This window comes from Eutrigla gurnardus (genome assembly GCF_963514095.1).
Source record: "Eutrigla gurnardus genome assembly, chromosome: 18".
Lineage (NCBI taxonomy): Eukaryota > Metazoa > Chordata > Actinopteri > Perciformes > Triglidae > Eutrigla > Eutrigla gurnardus.
Window position 1 is genome coordinate 13,795,222 of NC_139929.1, and position 27,077 is coordinate 13,822,298.

Genomic DNA, 27,077 nt, shown 5'->3' on the forward strand with positions numbered 1-27,077 from the left:
CCTCCCCTCAAATGTCAGCCCATTCCATCTCCTCAGTTTGTCTTTTCACCCTCGTCCCCCTGTCCCCCCCTTCCCAGCGCTGAGTCGTCACATTCACCTTGGTGGCGTGCCAGTCCCTTGGCGTGCAGCGGGGATCTGTGTTCTACACAAGCTTTTAGTTTGATTACATCTGGCCACTTCCTCTGCCATTTTTTTTTTTTTTTCTGGGAAAACTGTAAACTGGGATGCGTTATGTCTCTTGTCCCCTGTCAACGACACTCGTCATTGGTTTTAAAAAAAAAAAGCAAATGAAAGCAGTTTGAATCACCTTGAAGGCGGGCTAGGATAAAAAATTAAAAAGACAACTGTGCCGTCAAGTGTGAAGCTGCTTTCATCTGTTCTTCTTCCCACTGGGGGCTTCCAAGCTTTTGGATGTATACGTTGCTGGGTATTGGTTTGGTCTTTCAGCAGTGAGGCTCACAAACATAAAAAGGATGGCCAGAAGAATCAGAGTGAAAAAGACAGCTTGGAGCAACATGTAAAACAAGGTTTAAAATAAAGTACAAAAGCAACATCCACAGGACTTCAAACCAAAGGATGTATGAGACTGTAAAGCTAACTAGCTACTGTTGTACAATAAGCTTGATTCCTTTTCTTTTACCTGATATCCTGCGAACTGAGAGGCACTACGTGGATCCCCAGGGGCCCTCCTCCGTTGGACACCTCGACCGGCTTGAGCAGGCCTCTGCAGGACGATGATGGATGAAGCCGAGGGGACGAGAAGAGGGGGAGGCGGGGAGGAGGAGGGGGGGGACATGCATGAATAAAAAACAACAGGCATGACAAGAAAATGTAGAAAAGGCAGGATAGAAAGGACGACAGTGGAACATGACAAGACGTTGACGGGATGTATGGGATGGGGGTTGGTGCGGCCTTAATGGCGGAGGCTGCATTGTGTCGTCCACACAAAGTCATCCATTACAAAGTCTGCCTGGCGGACCTCAGGGTCGATTAGGGACCCAAATGTAGACTCCAATTAAGTGATTAAGATCAGATTGTTGTGCTAAAAGAGAAGAGATTAATTGAAAAACGTGTGGGGACGGGAGGAGGAGGTTCATTTGTGAAGATAAAGACGTGAAGACAAATGAACACAAGCCACCGTTGATGCACATGTGTGTGTGATGATGTTGATGGAGGAAGGCGTGGTCCTCGTGTATGCTTTGTGTTGGCATTGTCATGTGGATAATGTGTTGAGGTGTTTAGTGATGACGCTCTGGCAATGATTAACCTTTCTGGTGTCACTGTGATAAATTAAAAGGTCAGTTCACCCTAATTATTAAGAAACAAGCATGTTTCTTCCATACCTCTGGTGTTATCTAGACATGCAGATGGATTGTGTTTTATTTGCCCGAGTTTTGAGTTTCCTGCAGCCATGCCATATGCAATAGAGTTAGATTGGTGGTGGACTGACTGGCCTACCTAGAGCCACGCACATACAGGATGATATATAGGTAGGGTGTTGTTGGGATCACTCACTCTAGACTGAACACAGGTGAATGTTCCAGTGAGGAATCGGCCCTCCCTATTGGCTCTATCCTTTCAATCCTCCTTTCATGGCTCCTCCGCTCTTCCTCCTCCTCCTCCTCCTAAACAGAAAGAAAAGCAAAAAGACAGGATAAATCATTAAAGAAAAAGACTGTTCCAGCAAAGTAAAAGACTCTCTCACACTCTCAATGTCATTATTTCTATTTGGCTGTGCTTGCATCTTCCTCTCTCCTCTGGCTTTTAATCCAATTACCTGCAGGAGCAAGTTACAGCCTCAATTCTAAATCAAAAGAGACTTTCAGCAGAGTACAGACGGCAGCACTGAGGCCGCCACGGAAAACGTCCTTCCCCAGCCAAAAACTTCAGTGACTCTGGTGACCAAGCGGCCCTGATCGATTGCTCCATCTCAATCAATCAGGTCTGGCCTGGGACGTGGCGTTGCTGGCAGGTTTTTTTTTTTTTCTAGAGGTCTAGAGTGAAGGAAAGTGGTCGCGCATGCACTGTCATTTGTTTTTCTCACTCTCTTCATTTCATTTACTCATCTTCCTTCAGGGCCATTAGGCAGCGTGGGCCGGGAAGCAGTGGCTTTTACAGGCCGGCCAGACGTCTGAGGACTTAACTAGGCTCTGGAACGAGAGCCGCTTCATGCTCTCCTTAATGGGATATAAAATCTTTATCTGAGCTTTATGGGGAGGGTACAGATTGAGCAGGGCCCTTACATGCAGCGTCACATGCAGCATGTACGGGTGAAATAGGAGGAAAGACATATTTAATATCACAGGGTTCAATTTGAAGTAATCATCTGTCAGTTAGTTACAGGAGGAGGGTGAGACGGTCACTGAGCATCAACATTCAGATTTAAAAGGACGAAGTGATTTCTGTTTTTGCTTCTGTTTTTGCTGTGATCCTGTGTGTGTGTGTGTGTGTGTGTGTGTGTGTGTGTGTGTGTGTGTGTGTGGTGAGCTCGTCAGCCTCCAGACAGCGTGTTGTCTCCTTGGGAGGGTCTGCTGAAACGCTTTGTTAGCCTCTGCTATTTCCCCGTCTTCACCCCTCACCTTCCTCTTTCTCTCTCTTTTGCTGAAATGTCAAGCACATCCAAACAGGTCTTGTGCCATCCTGGTTTCTTTATGGAAATGGATTCACCTCCATTCAGAGCCCGAGTGTCTTTGGCGAGACGCGGGGCGTGACACAGAGGGGATCTCTCCCATATTTATTCTTAAGAGCGGGGGACATGGAATTTTCGTCTGCGGTCTACCTTAAGAGACCTGGACTCACCCGACCTGTCTGCTTCCCCACTCTAACCCGCTCGCTATGAAAATGAGTCAGTCAATCAGGAAGCCCTGCCTTTAATTACATGTCAGCTGAGGTCCCAGGTGCCTCCCGGGGGTCTGTTATTCACAAAGCCTTCTATGAAACCCCCCAGGTGGGTCGGCTCATTTTAAAAGAAGATGTATATGGAAACGGGAGGGCATCGAATGGAGAAGGCAGGTGAAATATGGAGGAATAGAATAAATATACACTCATATGAGATTATGCAAAAACTGAGGTATGAAAGCCAAAGGAGGATGATGACTTTAATTTGATACTCAGCAAGAAAATGGAGGAGGCGTCTTTGTCCCATTAGACAACAGCGTGATCTGAGAGGAGAGCTGATTTGCAGCGTGTCATCACAGGAAGTAACATGTAATTAACTTCAATAACAGCAACAATCTCCTGTCTGTTAGTCTGGCAAGTAGCCGTGGGTTAGCATATCTCTGCTGGAATGGAACAGATTTATCACGTGATGCAGTAAAGAAGTCAGGAATAAGGAAAGAGTGTCTGTGAGTGTTATCGTCGGAGCATCAAGGTGAAGGGATGCTTCACTCGCACCAGGCTGAAAGCACAGTGGCTCGAGTGTGTTGAGGTGATGAGGTCGTGATGTGACAGGTAACCACAAAAAAATGGCACCAGTAGATAAAAGAGCAGCGCTAGAGCAAGGTGAGGTTTCTATTCAGCTGAAAGGAACTTTGAAAATGACACGATGGAAAATAGAAAACAAGGCAAACCATCGTGAGTGGTCGATGGAGGGGAGAAGAGAGACAATCAGTTGTGAATGACAATGATGTAAAATAAGCCTCGTTAAAATGGTGCTTTGTTTGACTTTCATTTGTTTCAAGAACGTGTTTTCTTCTTGATACAAGAGCAGCAGGATTTCTGTGAAATACAAATGCTTAGCACCTTTAAATAATATCTAGCCGAAGCAAATAAAAAAAACACTCTTACTTTCTCTACGGCTGTGCTCGTGTTTAGTAGGAATACATCTTCTCAGCCATTGTGAGTGTTTTCATCCTCGTATTTGAATGCACAACACGCTTCATCTGCCAGTAAATTTTCACCAATTAAACAGAAGCGCCTGATTGACACTTGACACTGGGAAAAAGAAACGCAGGGCTCGAGAGGCCACTGTGGTTCATTAGAGTCAGAACGGGGCTATCCAACAGGCAAGGGCGCCGCCTCATCATTAGAGGACAAAGACTTGGGCTCTCATCACACAAACACACACATCTAAGCCTGAATATGATAACTACTTGTTGGGATTGACATTTCAGGCAGTGATGTCCTCAAGGACTGCAGCTGAATTCTATCCACAGTGGCTGAGTTGAGTCAGTCTAGCAGGGGTCAGCGTCTCCGTGTGACCAGGGGCAGAAGAAGAAGCCGTTAGATTCTCTGGCAGCCCACTTATTGTCTACCCTGGTGTCGGTGGCGAAGCCGTGCACTGAGTGACAGCAGAGGAGAGACATGGGCTAAATATACATCCATCCACAGCCCTCCACTCCAACACCCTCTTCTTTCTTTCATTCTCTAAAAACCCTCCGTTTCTCCCTCCCCTGAGTGCTTTTAGCACCCTGTTGATCCCTTGGTAACCAGTGGAGTGGCGAAGCAACAAAGCTTTTCATGGCACTCATTCCTAGCTCTCACCCTCCCTCCCATCATCTCTCTCCCTACCTCCCATGCAGTATGGAGGGCTCGGAGCCCTGATCTCGGGCCAAAAATCCACCAGGCTCTTTGACAATGAAGGAAAGCAACAAGCCGGGGTTGGAGGCTTGGCCATCGGACAGCTGCAGCATTAGATTATTGAGACTCACATGAGAAGAGAGCGATAGGGAGAACAGCAGAGTGCTGTTACCTTTAAATGTAGAGACGGGTTAGAATAGTGAGCGGACCAAGGAGAGGGATGAAGAGCGGGAGGGAGGGCAGCAGCTGTCTCCTTACTAAGGAAAACACCCACATCTTGGGGGTCGGTGCAAAGGGTGTGTGTTGAGGAGCTGTCATCCTCCATCAACCACTGTCCTAAAGGACACCTACTGTAAGCATGTGTGTGTGTGTGTGTGTGTGTGTGTGTGTGTGTGTGTGTGTGTGTGTGTGTGTGTGTGGTGTGTGTGTGAATCATGCCATTAGCCATGGGCAGTTACAACATGTAGCTGTAAGGGGAGAGGCAATGAAGGGGTCGGGGCTCCCTCCTGAGTCCATCTCTGGCGTCAAGGGCTTAACAAGGACAGGTTCAAAAGGTCACAGCGAGTGGTGTGTTCATGGCCACCGCCCCTCCTCGAGGGTCTGTGTGACAGCCTCATGTGTGGAACAGGCCTCTCTGTGAGACGATGCAACACGTCCACTTACAATGGGCCGTCTGTGCCCAGCTGAACAATGGAGGCAAAAGAACAGGATATAGAATTAGCGAGAAAAAAAAAAACCTGAACAATGTGTCATGTTAGCTGAACGAAAAAAAGAAAGGAAACAAGCAATTTAACCAGAGCACTTAGCAAAATGGCTGTTGAAATATTTACAAAGACTCCCCTCCTGATCTGGCCAGCAGAAACAAATATGAAACATTAATTGTGCGAGGTGACACACGCCCCTCGTGGAAACATTAAACTAGCCAAAGGTAACAAACGATGGCAACATGAGAAAATAATCGGTTTTCAGTGAGCTGTGGTGTATGGGAGAAAGTCAAAAAGGCAGCAGAGGCTTTTCCCCTCTCTCACCAAAGGTTAAGGAGCCATAATTGTACCCTCATTACCTCCAGTTAATGCAGTTCTACGAAAACGCTGTACAACAGACACGACTTCACAGCACCGCTGCATTGCACAATGGCACTGACATACAAAGACAAGCCGCCGGTAATAACTCCTAATTGTCCCATTAAGGTTCCTTTGACCTCATGAAGCAATTACCAATATGTTCCATCTTAACCGGAGCCAGAATCTCCCTGAATCAATCAGCAGTTAGAATAAGCTTCACGGCATTGGACACATAGATTCTTCACCTATATCTGAACCACAATGCGCGTTGCTGCCTCCACCAGCTGTCGACGGCCGGCATGTGCAGTATGTCGGATGACGAGGCATTGCTGTGACAGAATTGACCATATATGGATTGTTCTGCATGCTACAGAAGGGCTTTTATCCCTCATATCCATCCCCTCGGAGAAAACTGCCACCGGGGCCAAATTATGCCCCAAAATGGCCTCTGTGAATAGATTGGACATGACTGTTGCACCCAGTGACCCGGCCCCACCCCTCTCTCCAGCATCGTTAACCCATCATTCCCCACCAGCCAACAACCAATAACAAGCAATGCGTCACAATGACTAAGATTATGAGACACTTATGTACATTTATGTTGTGGATAAGGCAGCATTATAAAAGGCTGAGTGAAGAGTTAAACTGGTTAGTGGATGATGAAGGGCCATAATGACCTCCTTCATCCTCCCCACACGTTCCCTAGAGGGCATTTAATGCCTGTCAGCAGAGAGGCAAAGACCAGTTTCAGCGTACTTTCTTATCGTCGTTACTCGGTTATGATCTTAAGGATCACGATGATGTAAGCTAATGGTGTTTTCAATACGCAGCGATGAGGATTTATTGTGTTGACGGGAAGAGAGTTGTACGCAGAATACACAGCGTCTACTGTATCGGCCACTCGCTCAATGAATGTTTCATTTGTTTGGGAAACTATTAGCTCCCTGTTGGACTGGAAATTGCAGATCTGGAAGAAAATCAAAGCAGAGTGACCCCGGTGCCTGTTACCCCTCGGTGTGTGTGTGTGTGTGTGTGAGAGAGAGAGAGAGACAGAGAGAGCAGGGTTATGATACTACAGTCCTGTGTTTGCATGCCAAGTTGAGAAGCGGAGGGGGCGGCTGTCCTCTGATGAGGACATGTGTTGTCTTTCATATTTCACACGCCCCACCCGTGGGCTTCATCCTCGTTCAAAGGAGGGCACTCGCATTCCAGATTAGATGAACTATTCCTTTTGATAGCGACGGGACGGGAGTCAGATAGGAGTTGTTGTGCTCGGTTAGGACAGTGGGGAGTCAGGTTGGGTATCATGAACCACTTCTGGAACAAGGATGTGTTCAAACCAAAAAAGTTTGGACTAACATTCGTAAATATAGTATTTTGAATAGTATTATCACAGCCATAAGGCCTCATAATCATGTATTCTTAGCCTAGGACATTTTTTAAAAAGCAAATATTCCAAGTCATTTAAGATGAGTGTTTTTCATGTAAATGTTCAACGTCAATAATCAATCACAATATCATTCAAACTAAATGCTATCAATTATCATTCATGATAAACATGATCAATTGTGTTCCCAATTTAAGTTTAATAAACCCCAAAGCCTTTTTGCAATAAACGACCGTTAAATGTCTCTCTCTTTGTTTCGTTTTGGAAAGATGTCTTCCATCTCATGAAAGTTCAGGCTCTGATGTGGACCTACTTGAAGCAAATTACGGGGAAAGACAGGTTCCTAATGCTGTTAAGCAAATTAGATCAGAGATGTGAGGCTGTATTTGTCCACATCAGGATGGAGGGCGGCGAGATGTGGAGGGGAGGGGGTGCAGACAGAGCTGTCTGAGGGCTGGTATTTGGAAAAACAAAGGGCCCGTCACTCTCTTTACTCCACTCATTCTCCCTATTTGTCTCTCAAGTGCAATCTTCATCTCGTCTTTTGTCTCCGGCCCCGACAGTGAGGGACCTGCCTCGTGCAGAATACATCATCTGCCAGCGCCTGTTTCATATCAGGCCCGGCCTGATCTATCAATGACACGGCTGCCTTTGCCTTTGCCCACTGTATCGTTAAATTGCACTTTAATTAAATTAGGCCTGCTAATTATGAGGGCTTAAATCAATCACCAGGTCAATAACAAAGGCCCAAAGCCAACGGAGAGGCCCGAGACTTTTTCCAAACCTCATCAATAACAGCCGCAACCGGAGAGCAGACCGCTCCTGGACCAGAGAGCCGGAGGTTCAAACCGGTAGGAATTACTGTGAATTGAGTTACAGTCACCGGCCTTTGTCTCGAGCACTCCGTACTCTCCCAAGCTCCGTGAAGAATGTTGTTTGGATGCAGCAGAAGTGTTTCAAAGAGTTTGAACGTGAATGAGCATTTTGCATTGGAATAGCACTTCAAAGGGGTGTTTCAGATTTAGAGTTGCTAGTGCATAAAAGAATAGTTCAAAAGGGATATGATTACCGTCCAGACACCTGGTTTAGGTGAAGGGAGGGGATTCTCAACAGATAATCCGGGGGGTTGAGTGCACAGCCCAGCTGAGCGGACGTCCCAGCTGAATCCAGGGTCTTTATCCATGCATTAAACAGAGCTCCGTGGTGCTTTTCACAGATTAATCATCATTTTGAGCTTATTAAGTGGGAGGACAGTCTGCTTTCCACTGCTCAGAACGTTTAATCCATCTTTCACACTGTGAAGGTCAGTGAGCGAAAGTTACCCCCGTTGCAATAATAGCGGGTGTTTGAATTTCAATGAGCGCACCCGCGGTTCAGATCGGGATTGCAATTAAACGCATTTTTTTTTTTTTTCATATTTTCAGTAGCCGCTCCAGCAATTTCTTGAGTCAGAATCACACCGACTTATTGAGTAGCACGGTGGCTGCCAATGAACTGCACTCCTGTACCGGCAAATTGTCATCCGAACTAAGAGTTACTGTGATGCAAACGTCGTATCAGCCAGTATTAACGGCAGCGTTGGAAAAAAAGAAAATGTGGAGAGCAGCTATTCAACAAGAAGCTGATTCTATCGGTTGTTTTAACACGCTGTGACCTCAACCTCTAAACACACTGAACGTGAGGAAGGAGGTAATGAAGAGGAGGGAATGAGGGTGAATGATGTTGAACTATGAATAATTAAGTGGAAAGTAAAGCTTCGGTACACATTGCAGCGAGTTATTACAGGCAGGGGAATGGTCTTTTCCACAGATCAGCCGCTGTTTGCTGCCTTGTTTAAGTGTTTGAGCAAGGTGGGGTGGGGGGGGGGGGGAGTGGGGGCCCGTCTGTAGCGTCATGGGAGCGGTGTGGGGTGAGGCGGGGGTTGCTTTCCATTTCATTTTAATTGGAAGCTGAAATTCTTGGATAAGGGGCAGACAGAAAGCCATTTGGCCCGAGTCTCGCTCACACTGAGGGCTAAATGAAGAGGGCCGTGTGGAGATGAGGGGCCTGTGGAGGGCCAGTAATGAAGAGAGGTCCCAAAAGACTCGGTAATCTTGTGGACCACGGGAGGAGGGGCGGGGCGTGGGTGTGGGTGGGGGTGCATGCGTTAGTGGAGCTGGTTGAGACACACAAAAACTATTCTAATATTAAAAAGTCATTGTTTGCGTACTTTCTGTGCGTGATTAAAAAAGCTATCGATTACCAAAGGAGTGTCGGAGTCAAAGATAATTTACTTGCTAAATACGACACGGGAAATCATCAGCGTCGCTACAAACGAGACGGATGTGAGCATGGAGAGTCAATCTACAGCATGTAAACAGTGTGCATGTGATGAAACACACCTAGACTACACTAACCGGGCGCACACAGGGCTCGATAGGCATACTTTCATATCAAGGTGTTCATGTTTCAGCCATTCATATAACAACATCAGCAGGAGTCTCATCTTCCAACCCGGCAGACAGACATAAACCCCGACGAGCATCACCAACTGGTGTTTCTCCACTCCACTGTCTTCTAAATGGAAAAAGGCTGTCAGCGTGGTCCTGCTCCATATTATGATTACATGTGGGAATATCAGAGTATGTTGTGATGGAGCTCAGCGGGGGCGCTATTCTACACAACGGCTCCCATGGCCTGTATACCTCCTGGATAAAGAGGAGGGAATGCCGATGGAAACTGCTCAGCGGGGAAACGTGTGGCCCATTACGGAGATGCTCCAAGGATCCATTTGGAATATTCGACATTCCATCTACCTTCAGATACGGAGGGTTTACGGGCTAAACCAGAATATAAATGACAAAATAAATGTAGCATTCATGTCCTTAATGTCTCATTTAATTTATTCATGGTGACAAATTATCATTATGTTATTGTTTCTTAATTGTGTTTATGTTTAATCATATAACTACTTACATGTGTGTTACTGAGCATATTACTGTCTTGTCAACACCTTACTTTTTTTTCATACAATGCAGTTTTGTTTTGTTTGAAGTGTGTTGCTTTTGTTATTTTTAACATTTTATTCTGCCACCTTGGCCAGGACTCCCTTGAAAAAGAGCTGCTAATGGAAATATCCTTGACGCTCAAAGGATTATACCAGCGATTTTGCGTGGTTAACTGCAGAATATTTTCAAAAGTATGCAATCATTTTTCAGGAGATGGTGTTTTATTGAAATATGATGATTAAAACTAGCTTGAGATAGGTAATCTATCACTGGGAAGGTAGAGGCTCCTTGATGAAAGTTACAGTACATGTTCATGGTAGGGTACTGCAGTGAAGCGTGATGCCATTTGTCTTCTGGCTGCTGAATTTATGTATACGTGGGATGCTCCAACATCCAGGATTTTAGATTGATCTGACAAACACCAGCCTCCTTAATACAAGAAAATACAAAGCACATATTATCATCCTTATCTTCAGAGTTGAGTTTTAAAGTTTAAAGTGCAAAGCTGAGATTACAGAGTTTCCATCTGCTTTGTGCTGTTTTCACGAGTAATCATCTATGATATGTAATGTTACATTAAATACTTTGCATTAAGTTCATCTTCATATTGTACCAAATTGAAAAAACACCAATGGCTGCTGTGCTTTATATTCACTTTTACTTAGATGAATATATAAGTGACATACACTTTATGATAAGGTATATAATGTTCAAGGACAATTTGACAGAACATTTGACAGACACACACTATTATTACACGGTAACATCTTTGTCATGCTGTGGCAACATCACAACCATTTTGCTGCACATGTTCTGTAGATATCCTTTCTAGTTTCTGCCCGCCTTCATCCATCGAATGCTATTAAACTGGACAGAAATAGTGCACAATCAACAACGGAGCAATATCCAAATAATCCCTCTTAGTGGTGCAGCGCAAAGTGCTTGGCTACCATGGCTACATCTGGACTGGAGGAACAGAAATGGACCAATTGGCCGAGCACCATCTGTCTCCTCCTCGCCCTTTCTCTTTAAAGGCTTTCTGCTCCTCCGTCTCCTTGGCTCTGAAGTGAAACCACCTCATTCCTCTCTGCTCGCATCCAACTGTGACCACTTTTGTACTCCGGCCGATGCAAATGAAGCCGTTCTCTCCAGCCGAGATGGCTGAAGCAGGCCCGGTCTCATGTTTCTCTATAAGATGTGGATGTTTACTGTCGGCCGGGGCCTTATTACATTCCTCCAGCAACTTAAAAGCATTGGCCCCCTAATGGGACCCATAAAACAGTGCGAAAAGCCTATTGTGACAATGGACCTCATTGTGGCAGAGTGGACTCATTTGGCACTCGGTGGAGAGTGGAAATGTGTGGCATATTAAAAAAACAGCAGCGAGGGGAAGAGAGGGTGAGAAAGCAGAGAATCAAATAAATAGGAGTGAATGACTTCTCACTGTGGGAAATCTGGCACTGTCAATCACCGGAGTCCATCTCCAGCCTTGGTGTCGGCCATAAAAAGAGCTTTCTAGCATAGCTGTTGCAGAGTATACTCTCATCAGCCTTGACATTTGTTCTGGTTTTCCTTTTGTGTCCTTTGAGATAGTCTAAAAAACACCTACTTTTGCCCCGGCTGCCAACCAGAGCGGTGTCATTAACTGCACAACAGCAGCATAATACCTGAGTATTGGCCATGCTCCTCCTACAAAAGATTCAGCCCCTCATCTCCAAAGTCTAGACACTGCCCCCTCTGAAAAAAAAAGTAATTGGATTCGACTGGAACTGTAGGACGATAAGAACTAAATGATTTCACCTTAAGAAACATTGTTACGAGCGTGCATCTTCCTCCCCAAGCTTTGTTCTCCGTTGCCCACGTTGCTTCGGCTCCATGCCGGCGGCCCCTGTTTTATTCCCTGAAGTCATTATTGTCTTCAGCTAAGGTGCCCCCGCTCCCTGTGATTTGTGGGTAATGAGCTGGCACCCCCCTGCCCGTGTTCAATTATTCTCATTGAGAAAGTGATTTCTCACTCCACAGAGCAAATCAGAAGAAAGCGTGAACTCTAATCGAGAATTAACACGTTCACAACCAGCAGTGCAGAGCGGGATCGCCCCCCTGATACTAGAGGTGGTGACAGGAAAGAGGGCGGACAGGAGGGAGGAGAGTAGAGGGATTGATGAGTGGCAGTCAACAAGGTAAACACACTTTTTCACCCGTCCCCTGTACATCCACTCGTCTAAAAAAAAGAAAAAGGAATTGAAAAAAAAAGAGGTGATGTGTTTACATCCTACGCACAGACAGCCTTGCTGAAGGGCTGTTCACAGTGAGGGGGTGAACGTGCAAGAGGGAACGACATCTGAACGGTAATTAAGGGAGGGACCTGAAAAAAGGAGGAAGTGAGAAGACGAATGCAAACTTTGGAGAGAAAGATCCCGACGAGGGGAGATGAAGAGCATCCGTAGCTCAGTGACTACTAATGACCTGACAGGAGGAACACAGGAGAGAGAAGGACAGGATCAGCACAAAGTAAAAAGTTGTACAAAGTACAAGGACACCAACAAGTACCAGGTGTTTTAAACTATAGCACTTAGCAAGCAAATCAAGATGATAAGTGTTATTTTAAGTGCTGAATATCACAATGATGATGAAGTTTTCACTGTAGACTGATCACATTTCACACTTTTATTGTTTTTATTTTTATTTCCTGCATGCTTTTAAGTGGCTTTTCCACTCTGACAAAATGAAAATGTTAAAGCAGAGATCCTCAGTGTGTTTCAGGCCAAGGACCCTTTGGTCATAATATAAAAAATATATGTATACACATTTAAATTATATATTGGCATTCTATTTTGGAAAAAGTTGTTTGGAATCATTTCAGGTACCCCCTGCAGACCCCTAAAGGGTCACGGACCCCCTTTTGAAGGAAAAACTAACGCTTCTTTATTCTTTGGGAAATTTTTGCACATAAATTAGTCTAATTTGAAATATGTAAAAAGAAAAAAACACTGCTATCAACCTTCTGACGTCTCAATCAGTCAAACCCTAATCTCAACTCTCTAGTCACACACAGCCTGCAGAGCAGACAGGTTAAACATTTCCAGTCTACAGTACAGCTGATAGTGAAAAGCAACTTCCAAAAACTGTCTGCCGCTCCCTCTCCTGTTCAGAGGAGATAAGAGAAGAGGCATGATTTGCACAATTCTCAATGAAGAAAGGTGAGGAAATCAAGAAGAGCAAGAACAAGTGAGCGATATCTTGCTTAGAGGGGAAAGAAAAGGCCAACGTGGCATGAAACTTTGTCATGGAACAACGGAGGATGACAGCCTTTTTTTTTTGTTCTTCTTTTTCCAAAGAGGCTGATTCCCAATTCTAAGTGGAGCAACTTTTTTTCTGCTTTGTCTCTCTTCCCGTCGCCTGCTGGCGGCCTTTCACACGCCGTCCTTGGGAACTACATTTGTCTGCCGTGTTATGTGCTTGGGATTAAGTTGAGAAAGTTGTTCTGAATTGTTAAGCACTTATTTCTATCATTCTCATTCTCTGTCTGTCCCTGTGTGTCTATGTTGTGTTTGTGAAGGTGAAAGGGGAGCCTCTCTGAATGCTAATAGATGCAGAGAGCCGAGTGAGAAAAGCTTCTGGGCCAAAAAAGCTGGTGGATGATTAACTGTCTTGTACTCAATAAACACACACACACACACACACACACACACGGACGGTGATTGCCATGCCATCTATTTCTCACATAGATGTTAATGATGTTCATAGTGAGATGCTAAAGGTGTTCAACGTTGCAGTCCAGTGAAATCTGGTACAGATCTTCCCCTTTGTCTTTTCATCTTGCGTCGACGTCAGTTCAACATTTCTGTTTGGTTTATGACCAAATACCGGAAAGAACAATGACATCCCCATCTGCCTCAGCTCTAATGTTCACATTATTTCTGATGGGATGTTTTGTAAGGCATGCACGAGAAGAGCCAACTCAAAGTAAACTGTCAAGGACAAGATTCAAAGTAATGGCACATTATTACATCTGATATATAAACAGATCCCTGTGGGAAAGTTGGGTTTTCTGCAGCAGCAAAATAGAATAGAAATAGGAGCAAATCAGTAATGGTTATGGAAGACTGCTTTACCCCCAGGAGTCCAGGCTTATATAGAAATATCTCTTTTTCAGTATAGGTTCATCAACTAATCATCCTAAGAGAGAATATGTTAAAATGTTCATCCTTTTACCTTTTAACACACACATAATGTGGATCAATTCAGTGCTGGCTATATTCTTTTCATGGGACTTTGTTGACAAAATTAATAATAAAAGAGAGAAACAGTTTATGTCCTTGATAATGTTTTTTTATAGAATTCAAAGTGCAAATTGTTGCTTGAATTGCTCTCAGAGTGGATGCTTGTTACAAAAGGCCTCACAAACTGTTCACTTTGCCTGATTGCAGAACATTGTAAAGACATCCTCGAGAGAGAGCTTTAGTCCAGAAATTTGACTATGACCTTGTTTACTGGCCTCGGGCCATTCTCGGTGGTCCAGCTGTTTTGGCAAACCTTTGCAAAGTTCAGGACCGCTTAAGCTTTAGTATGGAGGAACTACCGAATTTCAGCCTTCCCGATGGTTCAACATCGTAATTTATCCTCAGAAGTCTGCTTTTATGTGAGTGGAACTAACTAAAGTCATGCTTATTTGTGTTTGCTCCACTGAAATGGTTGCCATGTTATGTTTCATAGGTATTCAAAGAGTAATTTGAGGAATGCAGCATTCCTACTTTACAGTTATTTACATAGTAGTAGTGGGATTGGCTACATGTGGTTGTAATGTGATGAAGAAAGATAATGAATGGATGCAACAACAAAATTAAGTCCATGAGCTGGAAGAAAAGGCACATGCTAGACAAGATGCCACAGTATAAAACAATAAGGTCCTTCAACAACAAGCTCAGGAACTCATGAGTGTTCAGCAAGATTTCAAAGTACCTGAACACATCATCACATCCATGATGCAAGAAAACAAGTCTATGCACAAACAAGTTGAGGCCTTGGAAAATGAACTGGCATTGGTCACTGAGAAATAGCATGATGGAGAAGAGACCAGGCATGACGTTGAAGCTCTGCAGGAACTCAACTATTCTGGAAGAATGTGTGCATTCTTTCAACGCAACTATGATGCAATGATGCAAGTGGACGAGTCTTTGAGCCTTGCAACTAGAAGTTCAGGAGCTCAAGGCTTTCTGGTTGGTCCACTACCACCTGTGTGACTTGCAGGCCATGTCCCCTCTGACCAAGATACCCAGCTACTCCCACTGTGGAGTGGTACAATTAACTGCATTCCGGACTCACTATAAGGGTTTTATTGTATATGTTGATTTCTGTTGTGCCTGTAACTGTTCTTTATCTCTGCACCTATTAAGGTTGACTTTTTTTTGGTAATGTTTATAGCCCACCTACACAGCAGCACACTAGTCTCCTCATGAAGGGGGGGTGGGGTTCTCTTTGAATGGTCCTCCTGAGGTTTCGTCCATTTACTTTATTCATTAAGGTTTGTGAGGAGTGTTTCCTTGCCCTGGGCTGATTCAGGTGCTGTTGCTAAGGTAGGCCTTTAAAGCTTTAATATGTTGCACTCTTAGTAGGCTATTAAAAAACAAAATAAAACAATAAATTAAAATAAGATTAGTTGCCGGATTTTTTTTCTGGAAATGGGCTCAGCCACAATATTTAATTCCTCAATGTGAGTGCATTTTCTCTTTAACATAATTTGGCACCCAACTTTATGTGCATTAATCCATTTGTGTCCGAAGACAAAATTTAGTATTATAAAATGCGACAATGTCGTTCCGTAAAACACATTTAAAGACATCTTTTGCAATATTTTTTTTTAAATGGAGCAAAAATTTTAAAATTGTGTAGTTTTCCATATGATTTTATTTCCATATATGTGTTACACACTTCATCTACGTCAAAGGCTTAGATTAGTTAATACAGTTTCTTAGTGTTCCTATTCTTTTATGCAAGTTTCTCTTCTTAATTTTTTATTCTTCAGAATATGAGAGCAGGTATCTCATCCACACACATGGACACAAACTCATCTAATGACTGACTAACAACATATCTATAATGTATGCTGTCGCTTCAGGCTGTGTGCAGACCTCTACAAACAGCTGGTGGCTGAAACATATTGAGGTGAACTTTTATTGGCACACTTACCTGATGTAGATTGTAAATAAGAATAAGATTAAGACTTGGATTCAAGTTTTTGCATTTTCAAGATGTTGGGAATAATGATAATTGATACAGTGATACATTGGTATAAGAAAGTTGCCTTGCTTTCTCCAGGAAGGTCTGATGAAGTCCTGAAGGAGAAATCAATAGTGGGCGAGCCTCTGTCCTCTTTTTATTTTGTTTATTATGTTTTTTGTTGTTATGCTCATGCATGAATAAATAAAAAAGTAATAATAATAAAGCTGAGGCATTCTCAATTTGGGTTCACTCACTCGCCACGAGTCAATACAGCATTAAAGCTAACTGTACAAGCCCACTTAGAGGAGAAAAGAGGGGGTGACCGGTACTAAATGAGGCTTAAAAAGCAGTGCAGGCCTTGGCTGACATGGTGGACAAAACCTGCTCTGTTCTGTCGGGACTCACGACATTCCAGCACAGGTTCAGTTGTTCTGGCTAATTAAGACAGGAGAGGTAATTGTGATGTTCAGGTCTACAATGTTCTCACTCAGATTCCCAGGCTGGACCATTTACACAACACTCCACCCATAGATTTAATAAGGGAAATAATACTTAATAAGGGGAAATGTGGGTATGTTGATGTGTGTTTGGAGGCAGTGTGGGATACATAGCAGCACCTACTGGGCAGCAATAAGAAAAGACATGGGGAGTATATTGCAGCTTGCATGTATGCACAGGGGCTTTCGTCCATGAGTCCTGGATAAGTGCTGGATCCTCTGCAGGCCAAAGCCACAGGACTGGGTTGTGCTTTCTGTGAACTCGCCTGCACACAACAAAAAATCCCTGATCTGCTCCTTATCAAGCATCACCCAGATCCATCATGACCTAATGTGCACACGCTGCAAAAACGGGGTCTACCACACAGTCCTGGAGAGAAGAGGAACAGGGAACTCCCCTGTTCCTCTTCTCTCTCCTCACCAACATCACCGATCCACAGTGTTCGTCTCGCAGTCATTCAGACAGACAGGTACAAACGGGAAGAGCAAGGCAGAAAGAGAGAGACTGTGTCAGGCGGCCGGGTTTGGGGGGTTATTGCTGTGTTTTCCCTCCATGCTCAACTGCTTTTACATTGCCCGCAGCTCGCCTCAGGGTCTGCAGTGTGTGTGGGCTTTACCAATAAGCTAGTCAGAAGAACAGACCCAGTTCGCTCACCAACTACTGTGCAGGTAAATTACATGCTAACTTATGTGCAGAATTGACCCACCGAAGGGTTTTCCAGAGTAGATCCCCCACACAGATTTTGATTTGTTTGACACTATATTCATTGTATTTTTAATGAAACAAACAAAACATAGGCTGTGGTTTGGCTTGGTCGTTTGGCAGTAGTCACAATAAAACTGACTTGCATTTACAAGGTTTGTTTTGTCAACTGGGTTTTATAATATGTCCGACAATTATGATGATTGGTAATGATGGCGTTTTGCTCACCGCCATCATGTAGAGATGTATGATAATGATAATGGTGTTGATTAGGGCAGGGAAGGAAAGCCAAAAGCTTTCCAAAACACTCAAATGTAATAATAATCAGCTCAAGGCCTTTTTTTCGGAGTCTGAACTGAAAATCTACCCAGAAAGTAGACCCTTGATCCATGGCTGCTATAATACACTGTTACATAAAATGACGTTAGAAGAACTCAGGTTGACAAATACTGGAATTACTCCTCAAAGCAAAATAGCTTTCTCTTTGAGAAAAATATTGTATTCATATTCATGTATTCATTCATTATGCTTCATAGGCTGTAGTTATCCATTGTGTAGAAATAAAGTGGGGACGTGGCTAGAACACCAGGAAAACAACTGTTGGCTTCCAACTGAAGTGACAGAGCCAAAAAACGAAAGAGAAAAATATTATTTTGTAGACAAATCAGTTCTCAAAGGCCAACCTGTGTTCGTTTGGTGGGAAACGGAGATGAGTGTGTTCACACTGCTCCTGGCTCTCTTCATCCGGATTGTAGTTGAACAAACTCATCTCCTTTCAACGTGTTGGCTCCATGATGTAGCCGGGCCCCTCGCCACTTTGGTTTCCTTTAAAACGCGCCAGACAAGGTGTCTCATTTAGACAAAAAGGGAGGGAAGGAGGGAGGGAGGCACACCCTCAGTTTGAAGCTTGATCAAAGATGTCTGATCAGAGCCGTTTCCACTCAGACAAGATTTTCACTCCGTTATGTAACACTCATGTTTTTTCGTTTCTGTCTCTGAATTTCTCTTTCTTTCAATTTGTTACGAGCATGAGCGTTTGAAAACAGAATTTCAAAGCCGACAGAAAATAAATCACAAACTGAATTAAGACGATATGAATGGTCTGTAAATAACACATAATACTCAGTATTCATGATGAAATGCCTCTCTGCCGGTACTTTTAGGGTGCACTTCAAACAGCCCTTCCATGTGAGCCACTTTGATTGGGTTAAATCCCTCCATGACAGCTGGTGTCATTCCCGCCTCTGGTACCGCTCATGATAATGGCCTCCGGTCCCTCATCAAGCTACAAAATAATACAGTGGGGAGGCACTCAGCCAGATCCCAATGTGTGTGTGCGTGTGTAAGCATGTGTGTGTGTGTGTTGAGCGGGAAGGCCCATTAGCATTCATCAGTGGGATAATAGACCAACGTTAATGTCAGCTGTTTATATAAATAATAACTCATAAGGCCTTGGCGTGTATCGGCTGATAGAGCAGGCTTTCCTCCACGCCACATTTGTCAGGGCGTGTGTGTGTGCTCAAGTGTGGAAAGATGCCGAGGGATGAAGGACTGGAGCTCCCGAAGCCTCACATGGAATTGTTTGACACTAAAGTGAATTTATTGACTGCTTAGATAAACATAAGACAAGTGGAGCATGCTTTCCAGATATGACTAGAGGGGCGAGGCACGCTTGTGATCAGTAAAGCTGATTATTTGCACCGAAGAAAAGTAGTGAAAAGACCAGAAAGCTCACGCAAACCAGTGCATTTTAAATCAAATTCATGGAATTGTCTCATTATTAAGATAATTCATAATTAACAGGGAATTAACTTAATCAGTACTGACTGTATCTTCTGCATATTCAAATAGTGTAATGTAAGAAGATGCTGATAGAACCAACATCTACATCTCATCTGAAAGCGCAGCTTAAAATCCCTCAATGAGTTTAGCGCGTCTGGGTTGTCGTGGTGACGACAGAATCACAGCTTGTGCAGTTAATGGTGCCGTCGTTCCAACTTCCACTGCAACAACCTCTCTGGTATTTTAAGCATCAAAATCAATGTGTCATTTTAGTCGGCCTGACATCACATTCCTAATTCATAGCCGGGGATGAGAAGGCCTGCTTGCGTATAAATGATGAAGTGAGCCGCTAAAAAGGAAAAGATGTGAAGTTACCTCACACACACGCATGCACACACACACACACACACACACACACACACACACTATACACGGTATACACAAAGTAAAGAGCACCTCAGTTGTTTTGGTGAACAGACAGAAAAGAAAGAATGTGATTCCCCTTCTGAGTTTCTTTGTTTTTCCTTTTATCTTTACTCATAAAGCAGAACAATACAGTAGAAAGATAATCCATGATAAACAAGCAACTGCTAATTGGTGTGACTTTCCTATAACCTTAGTGTGTGTGTGTGTGTGTGTGTGTGTGTGTGTGTGTGTGTGTGTGTGTGTGTGTGTGTGTGTGTGTGTTATTTCGACCAGCGCTTTAACACTGATCACAATTATTTTTAATTAACCCACACCGTGTATTTTTATCTTCCGATCCGCTGCTGCTGCGCCGCCCGCCCATCAATCAGACGGGGGAGAGAATATCAAACATGTGTGGGAGGGAGAAGCAGCGAGTGAAGGAAAGCAACAACTGGGCAACACGGTGCTTCTTTCAAACCGCCGCCGTGTCACTTCTAATGAGAGGATTTGTGTTTTGTGAATCATCTTAAGTCAAACAGCTGTCAGATTACAAAGACTAGGTAGCACTGAGAATTAGCGACTGGGTGGATGCTTAAACCCGCACTGTGGCACTCCTGCTGTTCTTCATTCGATGTTTACATACTGTACTCGTGTTGGTATGCCTTCTGCTCCGGAGAAATAATCATTTAGGAGTATTAACATGGAAATCGTACGGTAATCTTGGATTTGTCTATTTGATGTTTGAACAAATTGATGTCTATGTTGTTTGTGTCTATGTGAACCATTTCCAATGTAGCTAGTTCAGCAATAACATGTTAATTTATGAAATGGACACAGTTAGGTTTCAGTTTACCATGACAAGTCCAACTAAGTGTAGGGTAAGGGTATTTTTAAACTGCAAATCAAATAGAAACAAATAAATCTGTTGACTTGACTACTGCACACACACAAATCATATCAAAAACATCTGTGAGTTTCTTAAAAGTGAGGATTTGCCTTCTCAAAGGTTTGTGCATTGATTGGCATGGCTAGACGTCCTATTCCAGCAACACTACAGTAGCTTCAAGGAGACAAAACACAGAGTCCACTAAAATAACTTATTTGTCAGAATATTGCTTTATTTTGACAGACTGTGTACAGTCAGAAAAATCCTATACTTCCTCAAAGGATGGTGAAAATGACCTTGTTCAGGTTAATTCTCACTGAGGCCGCACAGAGAAATGCAGAGGGACCACCCACAGCAAGGCAGCCCAGACATTCAGCTGGCAACCCCGGCAAGCTGAATGGAACACAACACAGGAAAGTTGCTGATAAAATAGTCCAACAGCTAACATTTTGCCTTTTCTTTCCATATCACGCCCATTCTTTACTCTTTTCTATACAACGAAGGAGGGATACATGAAACACCTACATAGTTCGGAGCAGGTAGCTGAGGTGGCGATGGGCAGACAGTGACAGACAAACTGGGAGAGATCCTCTGCACATCGAGCACAGCGTGTCTGACACCTCCCAAGGTCACTCCTGCTCTCCCAGCAGAAAGCCTCTGTCACTTTTAATAACTTTTTAAAGGGAACATTGTTTCTCTCCTCTGACAGGCTGAGGAGTAGTGGGACCGGTCGCAGAGTGAGACAATCACCAAGCGTAGACGGAGCGAGGAGGTGTGAAGTGAGGAGACAAGCCTGCAGTGACTAACAGTGAAAGCTGTTACTTTGTGAAAAAGTAGCGCCACATAGAACAGAAGTATGCAGTCTGATGTCAGTCACCGTGTCGGCGTCGGGTTGGCTCCGGCACTGAGCAGTCAGTGGGCTGTAACCACTACGGCAGGGTGGGACGCATCATGACAAAATGCAGCAGGTGTGTTTTCTGCAGATAGAGGGAGGTACATGCACAGTGGCCAGCCATGCTGAAGAATTAAAGAGGACCTAGTATGCTTTAGTAGCTTTTTGTCCATGTAAAAGGTCTCCAGGGTGTGGAGGACTAAAGTCCATGTCTCCCACACAGAAACTCTGCTCCTGAACTGATTCAAACACCTCAATAGAAACTGTGCCTAACAAGTGGCTACTTTTCATGCTATCACTATCCCTCAGCAGTGGGTATGAACTATCATACCTGCAAGAAAAATGGTGGTATACAGTATGTACGATCCTGTGAGTGTTGTGTATGTACCAAACCATCACGGGTGTTCTCTTTCTCCTAAATGTCAAATGGGTTTACCGTCACACTGTGGAACATGAGGGAGCCCCTTGACACATGACTGAAAGAATGTAAAATGTATTTAATGAGGATCTGTAATGTAGGGCCGACATGCTTATGTTTTCAAACCGCAAACAAATCACCCCTTTCTTGTATTAAGTCCACCTCCATACCTGTTCCTGTCTGTCAAGCCATCGGTCCACCATTGGATGGTTGGCGCTCAACGAGGATCGTGTAATTTCTCTCTGGAACTGAGTGGTCCAGCCACTCGCATCGCGAGGAAGACTCCGATAGGCATGGCCCCCTCTACCCTGAAGAAGAACAGGAAGAGACGGAGAGCTTAACATCCCTGCGTGATCCACATTGTTGGCATTGGGACACTTCTGTGGCTCGATGCTATCCATTATCCGCTTGGATGGTAGACATTTTACGCTGAATGTCTTTGTTGCCATGCGTCAACGTTGTGTTGTTCATTCTAGTCTCACTCCATTCAACCCTCACCCCTTAACCCGTCCCCACAGTAGAACCTGAGCTGCTGCTAGCAGGCTTATTACAATAAGACAGCCGCAGCTAAGCTTTTCCATTACACAAAAAGCACCTTCCAAAATGCTTCTGCCAAGGTAATGTCAACTGCAGCAGATGTATTACAATGGCCAAAAGCCCACAAAAAAAAACACTCTAAATTACATTCCAGACATGCCACTCTTGGCATTGAAATATCAGTGATTGAAGGTCATGGTGGCTTAAGCTATTTGAATAAAAATGAAAGCAAATTAATATTAAGAGACACCGCGGAGACAGTGATCCACAAGGCACACAAATAGAATGATTAGAGGTCTGATGAGTTACGAAGCGGCAGTTAAAGAGTCTGACAGACGGAGACAGAAGTTTGGACGTTTTTAATGAGACATCACACAACAAAAGAACACAGGCAAAAGTTAAAAAAGGAAAAATAAATCCCAAAATGCCATGTTGCAGAATGAGCCGGAGGATGACGATCAGCTGGAAAAATGAACAAAGGCAAATGAAAACAACAGTGTTCAGTGAGGGGTGAAATAGCAGCAAACAATGCAAGGAAAAAGAGAGTGAGGGAGAGTGAGAGGTTACAGATCCATATCCCTGCATGCTCATAGGTCATGTGTGGTTTAATGCAGTTCAATGTGGCTTGACGGGGCCTGAGGAAGCACGGCAGACAGGACTGTAAAACTCAACCGGACACGTGGGCTCTACCGACACGGCCTCTGATAGCCATCGTGGCCTCGGCCCCCGAAATGCAAGCCGCCGTGACAAAGGACCTCTCTCCAAAAAACTTTTACGACACAGATCATAAAATGCAAAGAACCCCAGATCCCAGAGAGGTAGCAGTATATCAACAGGCTCATATCTACTAGCTAATCCCTTGATTTGACTGTGGTAAGCGTGGAGAACTGTGAGGTATTTGAAAGTCGTTGGGAGACGTGATGAGTTTACAGGGCTAGCCGACGACTGAGGACTCCCGTTGGCTTGCGTTCGGGGAGATTTAGCAGAACCGAGCCCTGCTCGGCCATAACTGGACTCACGGGGAATTGAAGAGAACACGGCTGGCTGTAGTGTGTAAAGGAAATTACCCCAGACAATGGGGAGACACTATAGTGAATGGCCTGCATCCAAACGTTCTTCTGGCAATGCTCATCACTGATGTATGGTTCCCTGTGAGAACAATGTTTGTGCCAAGAGATAAATAAATCAAAGTCACTGCTGACTAATACATACAACAGCTGTTGTTTGATTGCGTAAAAATAGACTTCATAGACGTAAACACACCGTCAAGAGTGTGTGTGTGAGTGTGTGTGTGTGTGTGTGTGTGTGTGTGTGTGTGTGTGTGTGTATATATATATATATATATATATATATATATATATATATATATATATATATATATATATATATATATATATAAATTAGATACTGAGGATGAGGGACTAAGACTCCCCTTTTCCTAAAATAAAAAATCAAATGACCCAGTAAAAAACTGGAAAAGCTGAATAAAAATGACAGCCTTTGAGTGCCAGCTCATAACTTTTCAAACCAGCCACCAGCAACAGAAAGATTACTTAAATTGATCTCATTCAGATAAATGGTCATCTGCTACAGATGGGAGTCAAGAACTACATGGGATACACCTTTGTTTCCAAATGCAGTGTGCCAAATGTATTTTAGCCATAATTGGAAAAGCATTTCTGTTTTGTTTATTATAGAAAATCATGCAAAATCAGCCCTTTGGATTAATCCGTTCAAAACAAGAATCCCTTTTTTAACATATAGTCAGGGGTGCCATGTCACAGTTCTTGTTATATGTGCTAATGTGCAATCATTTTTTGATGATCTTAAGTTAAATCCTGCTATGTAAATGATGTAACCCAAACTCTGCTTATCCCGCAGTGTAGAGCAACCAAACATTAATATCCTGCAGAGTACACAAGACTGGAAGCCGCGGGGCAGAGCAGCGGAAGAGTCAGCAAAGCATCTTTTACAGTTCTCTTCTGCTGCTTTTATACGTATCATTTGTTTGTCTGTTGAGCACACAAGCTCCAACAGACAAACACACATTAGAAGATATTTGCTCGCTGGAAGATGGGACAGAAAAGAAGACATCCTAGGCCAAATAACCACTTCACCCCGACCTTTTTTCTGCTCCGCCCTCCGCTGTGAAGTGTGCTGTTACATTGTTGAGGCTCAGACAATTTAAGTGTCTTTAAATAGGATTATCGGACGATGCTTCCAGACACACTAATCACGCGGAGGTTTGCCGTGTCACGTTCCAAGCGCTCAATCATTCTCCTTTTCCTAACCTCCCTGTTTCATTGGGAACAGATCTCTTTCTCAGCAAGACGTGAAGGTCTGTCAGCACCAGGTGGGGGCAGCCATTTTGAGAAATTAATTGGCTTCCTTTCACTTTCCGAAACCGCGGGGGAGTTTGTACCTTAGCTATGCTTTTTTGAAAAATATATAATCGGAAGCTTTAAAAGCCTCAGAAGGTGAATTTGCAACAAAGAGAAAGTGATCTCGCCTCGTCTTTTTGAGAGACAAGAAGGGCTGTTGTCAGAACAAACTAGTTTCAGTTAAAGAGTATCAATGCCACTGCTGGATAACTGCAAGCAGGGCGGCAGAGGTTCCATATCTAACAGCTAATTCTCTGATTCGGTGCAGGATGAGGGGAGAAAGAAGAGGAAGTCAAAAACAGAGAGACTGCTGGAGGTTGCACGATTTCAGAGCACATATCTCTGACATTATAATTGATGCAGCTCCAGTGTATCTGCAGCGCTGTGGGAAATAACTTCTGGGCAAGACGCTCTATGAATCGGGAAATATACTACTACTACTACAGTAGTACTGTTCAGGTTGATGGGGCTTTTCATATTCAAGTATGGCACTAAAGGTCTATCATAGAATGTTGATATACTTCTCTTGATAGCAGTCAGAAGTCCAGTTTACTACATTTTCAGATACCAACGCATCACCAACCAGATTGATATGTTACCTTTCGTTCCAGGCTGCTGGTCCCGGTGCTCGTGTTGGGTTTGTGGTGGTGCTTCTGGAAGCCAGCAGTCGTGGACCAGCGAGCCGGGTTCTTTCTGGACGGTTCCTCGAGACCGACCGGGACTTCACCTGGACGGAGGTCTGCAAGGGAAGGATCACTGCTGCGACGCACATGGAGAGGCATGTCTGTGGGGAGAGTGGAGTACAAGGAGGTACAGCAATATTAAACTTGCTGCTTTAATCATACATTAAAGCAGATCACTTTCCAACTGTGGCACATTTCTGGGCACACAGCTCTGTCTGGTAACCATGAAACCCCTGCAGAACCTCCTCGGCTACACCAAATGTCCTCTGAGACATGGGAAGTGGTGATTACCAATACTTTGGTTTCCATAGAAGGTCTATTCAGCCCAAAACGAAACATTGCTTAACTATGAGATGTTTGGCTTGGCTTGAGTCCTGCAGTAGTGTCAAACGTGTAGATATGATTTAAGCTGTGAAAATACAAAGCTATAAATAAAATGTAAATATATGAGAAAATGATGTGTGTGAAAAATGATACAGCCCCTCTCTCAGCCTAGCCGCCCTAGAAATAACAATTACAATTGTAATTGCAGCAAAATTGCTCATATATCATGATGTGACTCTCGGGATATTCTTACACACCGCACTAATGACTGAGGCTGACTCTGGAAAGTTTCCTGGGACTGGGTCTCCCAACCAAAATGACCTCAGCCATCAAACATCCCCGAAAAAAATCTGCACAGGAAACACTGGTCCATGTTAAAGCCGCCACGCTGACCGATCCGCAACTAAAACTGGGTTTAAAGTTCACGTATTTGATCAGAGCTGCCAAGACCCGTAGAGGGAACGGAGCGTTCCCCACATTTCACACTCCAGCTAAAACATTCAGTGAGAAATCCCACTGATGTCTGTTACACTGTAAGTATATCCGTGAGCTGCGGTATGAATCATCTGGATTTTCCCAAAAGGCCATATGGATTTGTTTATGACGTTCGAGCAGCCTGCGCGTTACAGCCATGATTATGCAAATAGCCGGGTAACCACCTGTCATCCATCGGCGGATCACGGCGGCGAGCATATGCCGGTGCTCAGCTTCCATCTGATACACGGGAGACGTGTCTTAGTGGTGGGAGCGACACATTTTAATCATGGCTTACGCTGCGCCGCCACTCGTGCGTTTTTTATGCTGTGACAAGACCGGGGAGACGGGAACGCTTCGGAAAGTGTTTCTCACGACCGCCTGCGGGGTGGAACGAAGACAATGTAATTATGTGACTGAATCCCCCAAAAATAATAGGTGAGATCAAGACGTGTTTGTCAGTTGTCAGAGAAATCACACTCTTGCTGCCAATATTTTCCTCAAAGGCCTTTTTGTTTCAAGAAGCATGTCTGTTGACCTCAGTGACCTCCACCTGAACATCTCTCCTTGCTCCCTCCGAATCCTCTTCTACCTGATAATGCTGTGGTTTCAGGATTATGGTCAGGGCCCTGTGTCGCTGAGTTTTTGCTTGCGAGGTTGCTGGTCGGCTATGAATGGAAGCTTATTCTATGGCTGCACTCTGAGAGTCATGGTAACTCCTCATCTGTAGGCCTGCTGTGGTTTTTAAGGTATTTTTCATTTGAACTATGACTGCCATTAAGGGCACATCAACCTGATTATCTAGTTCAGCTACTACAGATATGCAATGATCACAGAAGATCCTGGAAATCACATCCATAATGGACAATTCAGCATCTCACCATTTCTGTTCAGTGCCAACATTCAGTGGAAATGAA

The 27,077-nt window shown here is 44.0% G+C and overlaps 1 protein-coding gene across 6 annotated transcripts in view; it reads right to left on the reverse strand.

Annotated features, from left to right (window-relative positions):
• Positions 1-27,077, reverse strand: part of LOC311029107 (partitioning defective 3 homolog) — a 316,803-nt gene that overhangs the window by 165,706 nt on the left and 124,020 nt on the right. For 2 of the 6 annotated variants that reach the window (XM_084034041.1, XM_084034043.1), the window contains exons 4-7: positions 25,279-25,463; positions 21,932-22,069; positions 1,516-1,625; positions 641-724 (exon numbers count right to left, since the gene is read on the reverse strand). In XM_084034041.1, the coding sequence (XP_083890167.1) occupies positions 641-724; positions 1,516-1,625; positions 21,932-22,069; positions 25,279-25,463 (517 nt within the window). The remainder of the gene's footprint in view (positions 1-640; positions 725-1,515; positions 1,626-21,931; positions 22,070-25,278; positions 25,464-27,077) is intronic. The other 4 variants (XM_084034042.1, XM_084034044.1, XM_084034046.1 and 1 more) reach the window with 3 other exon arrangements.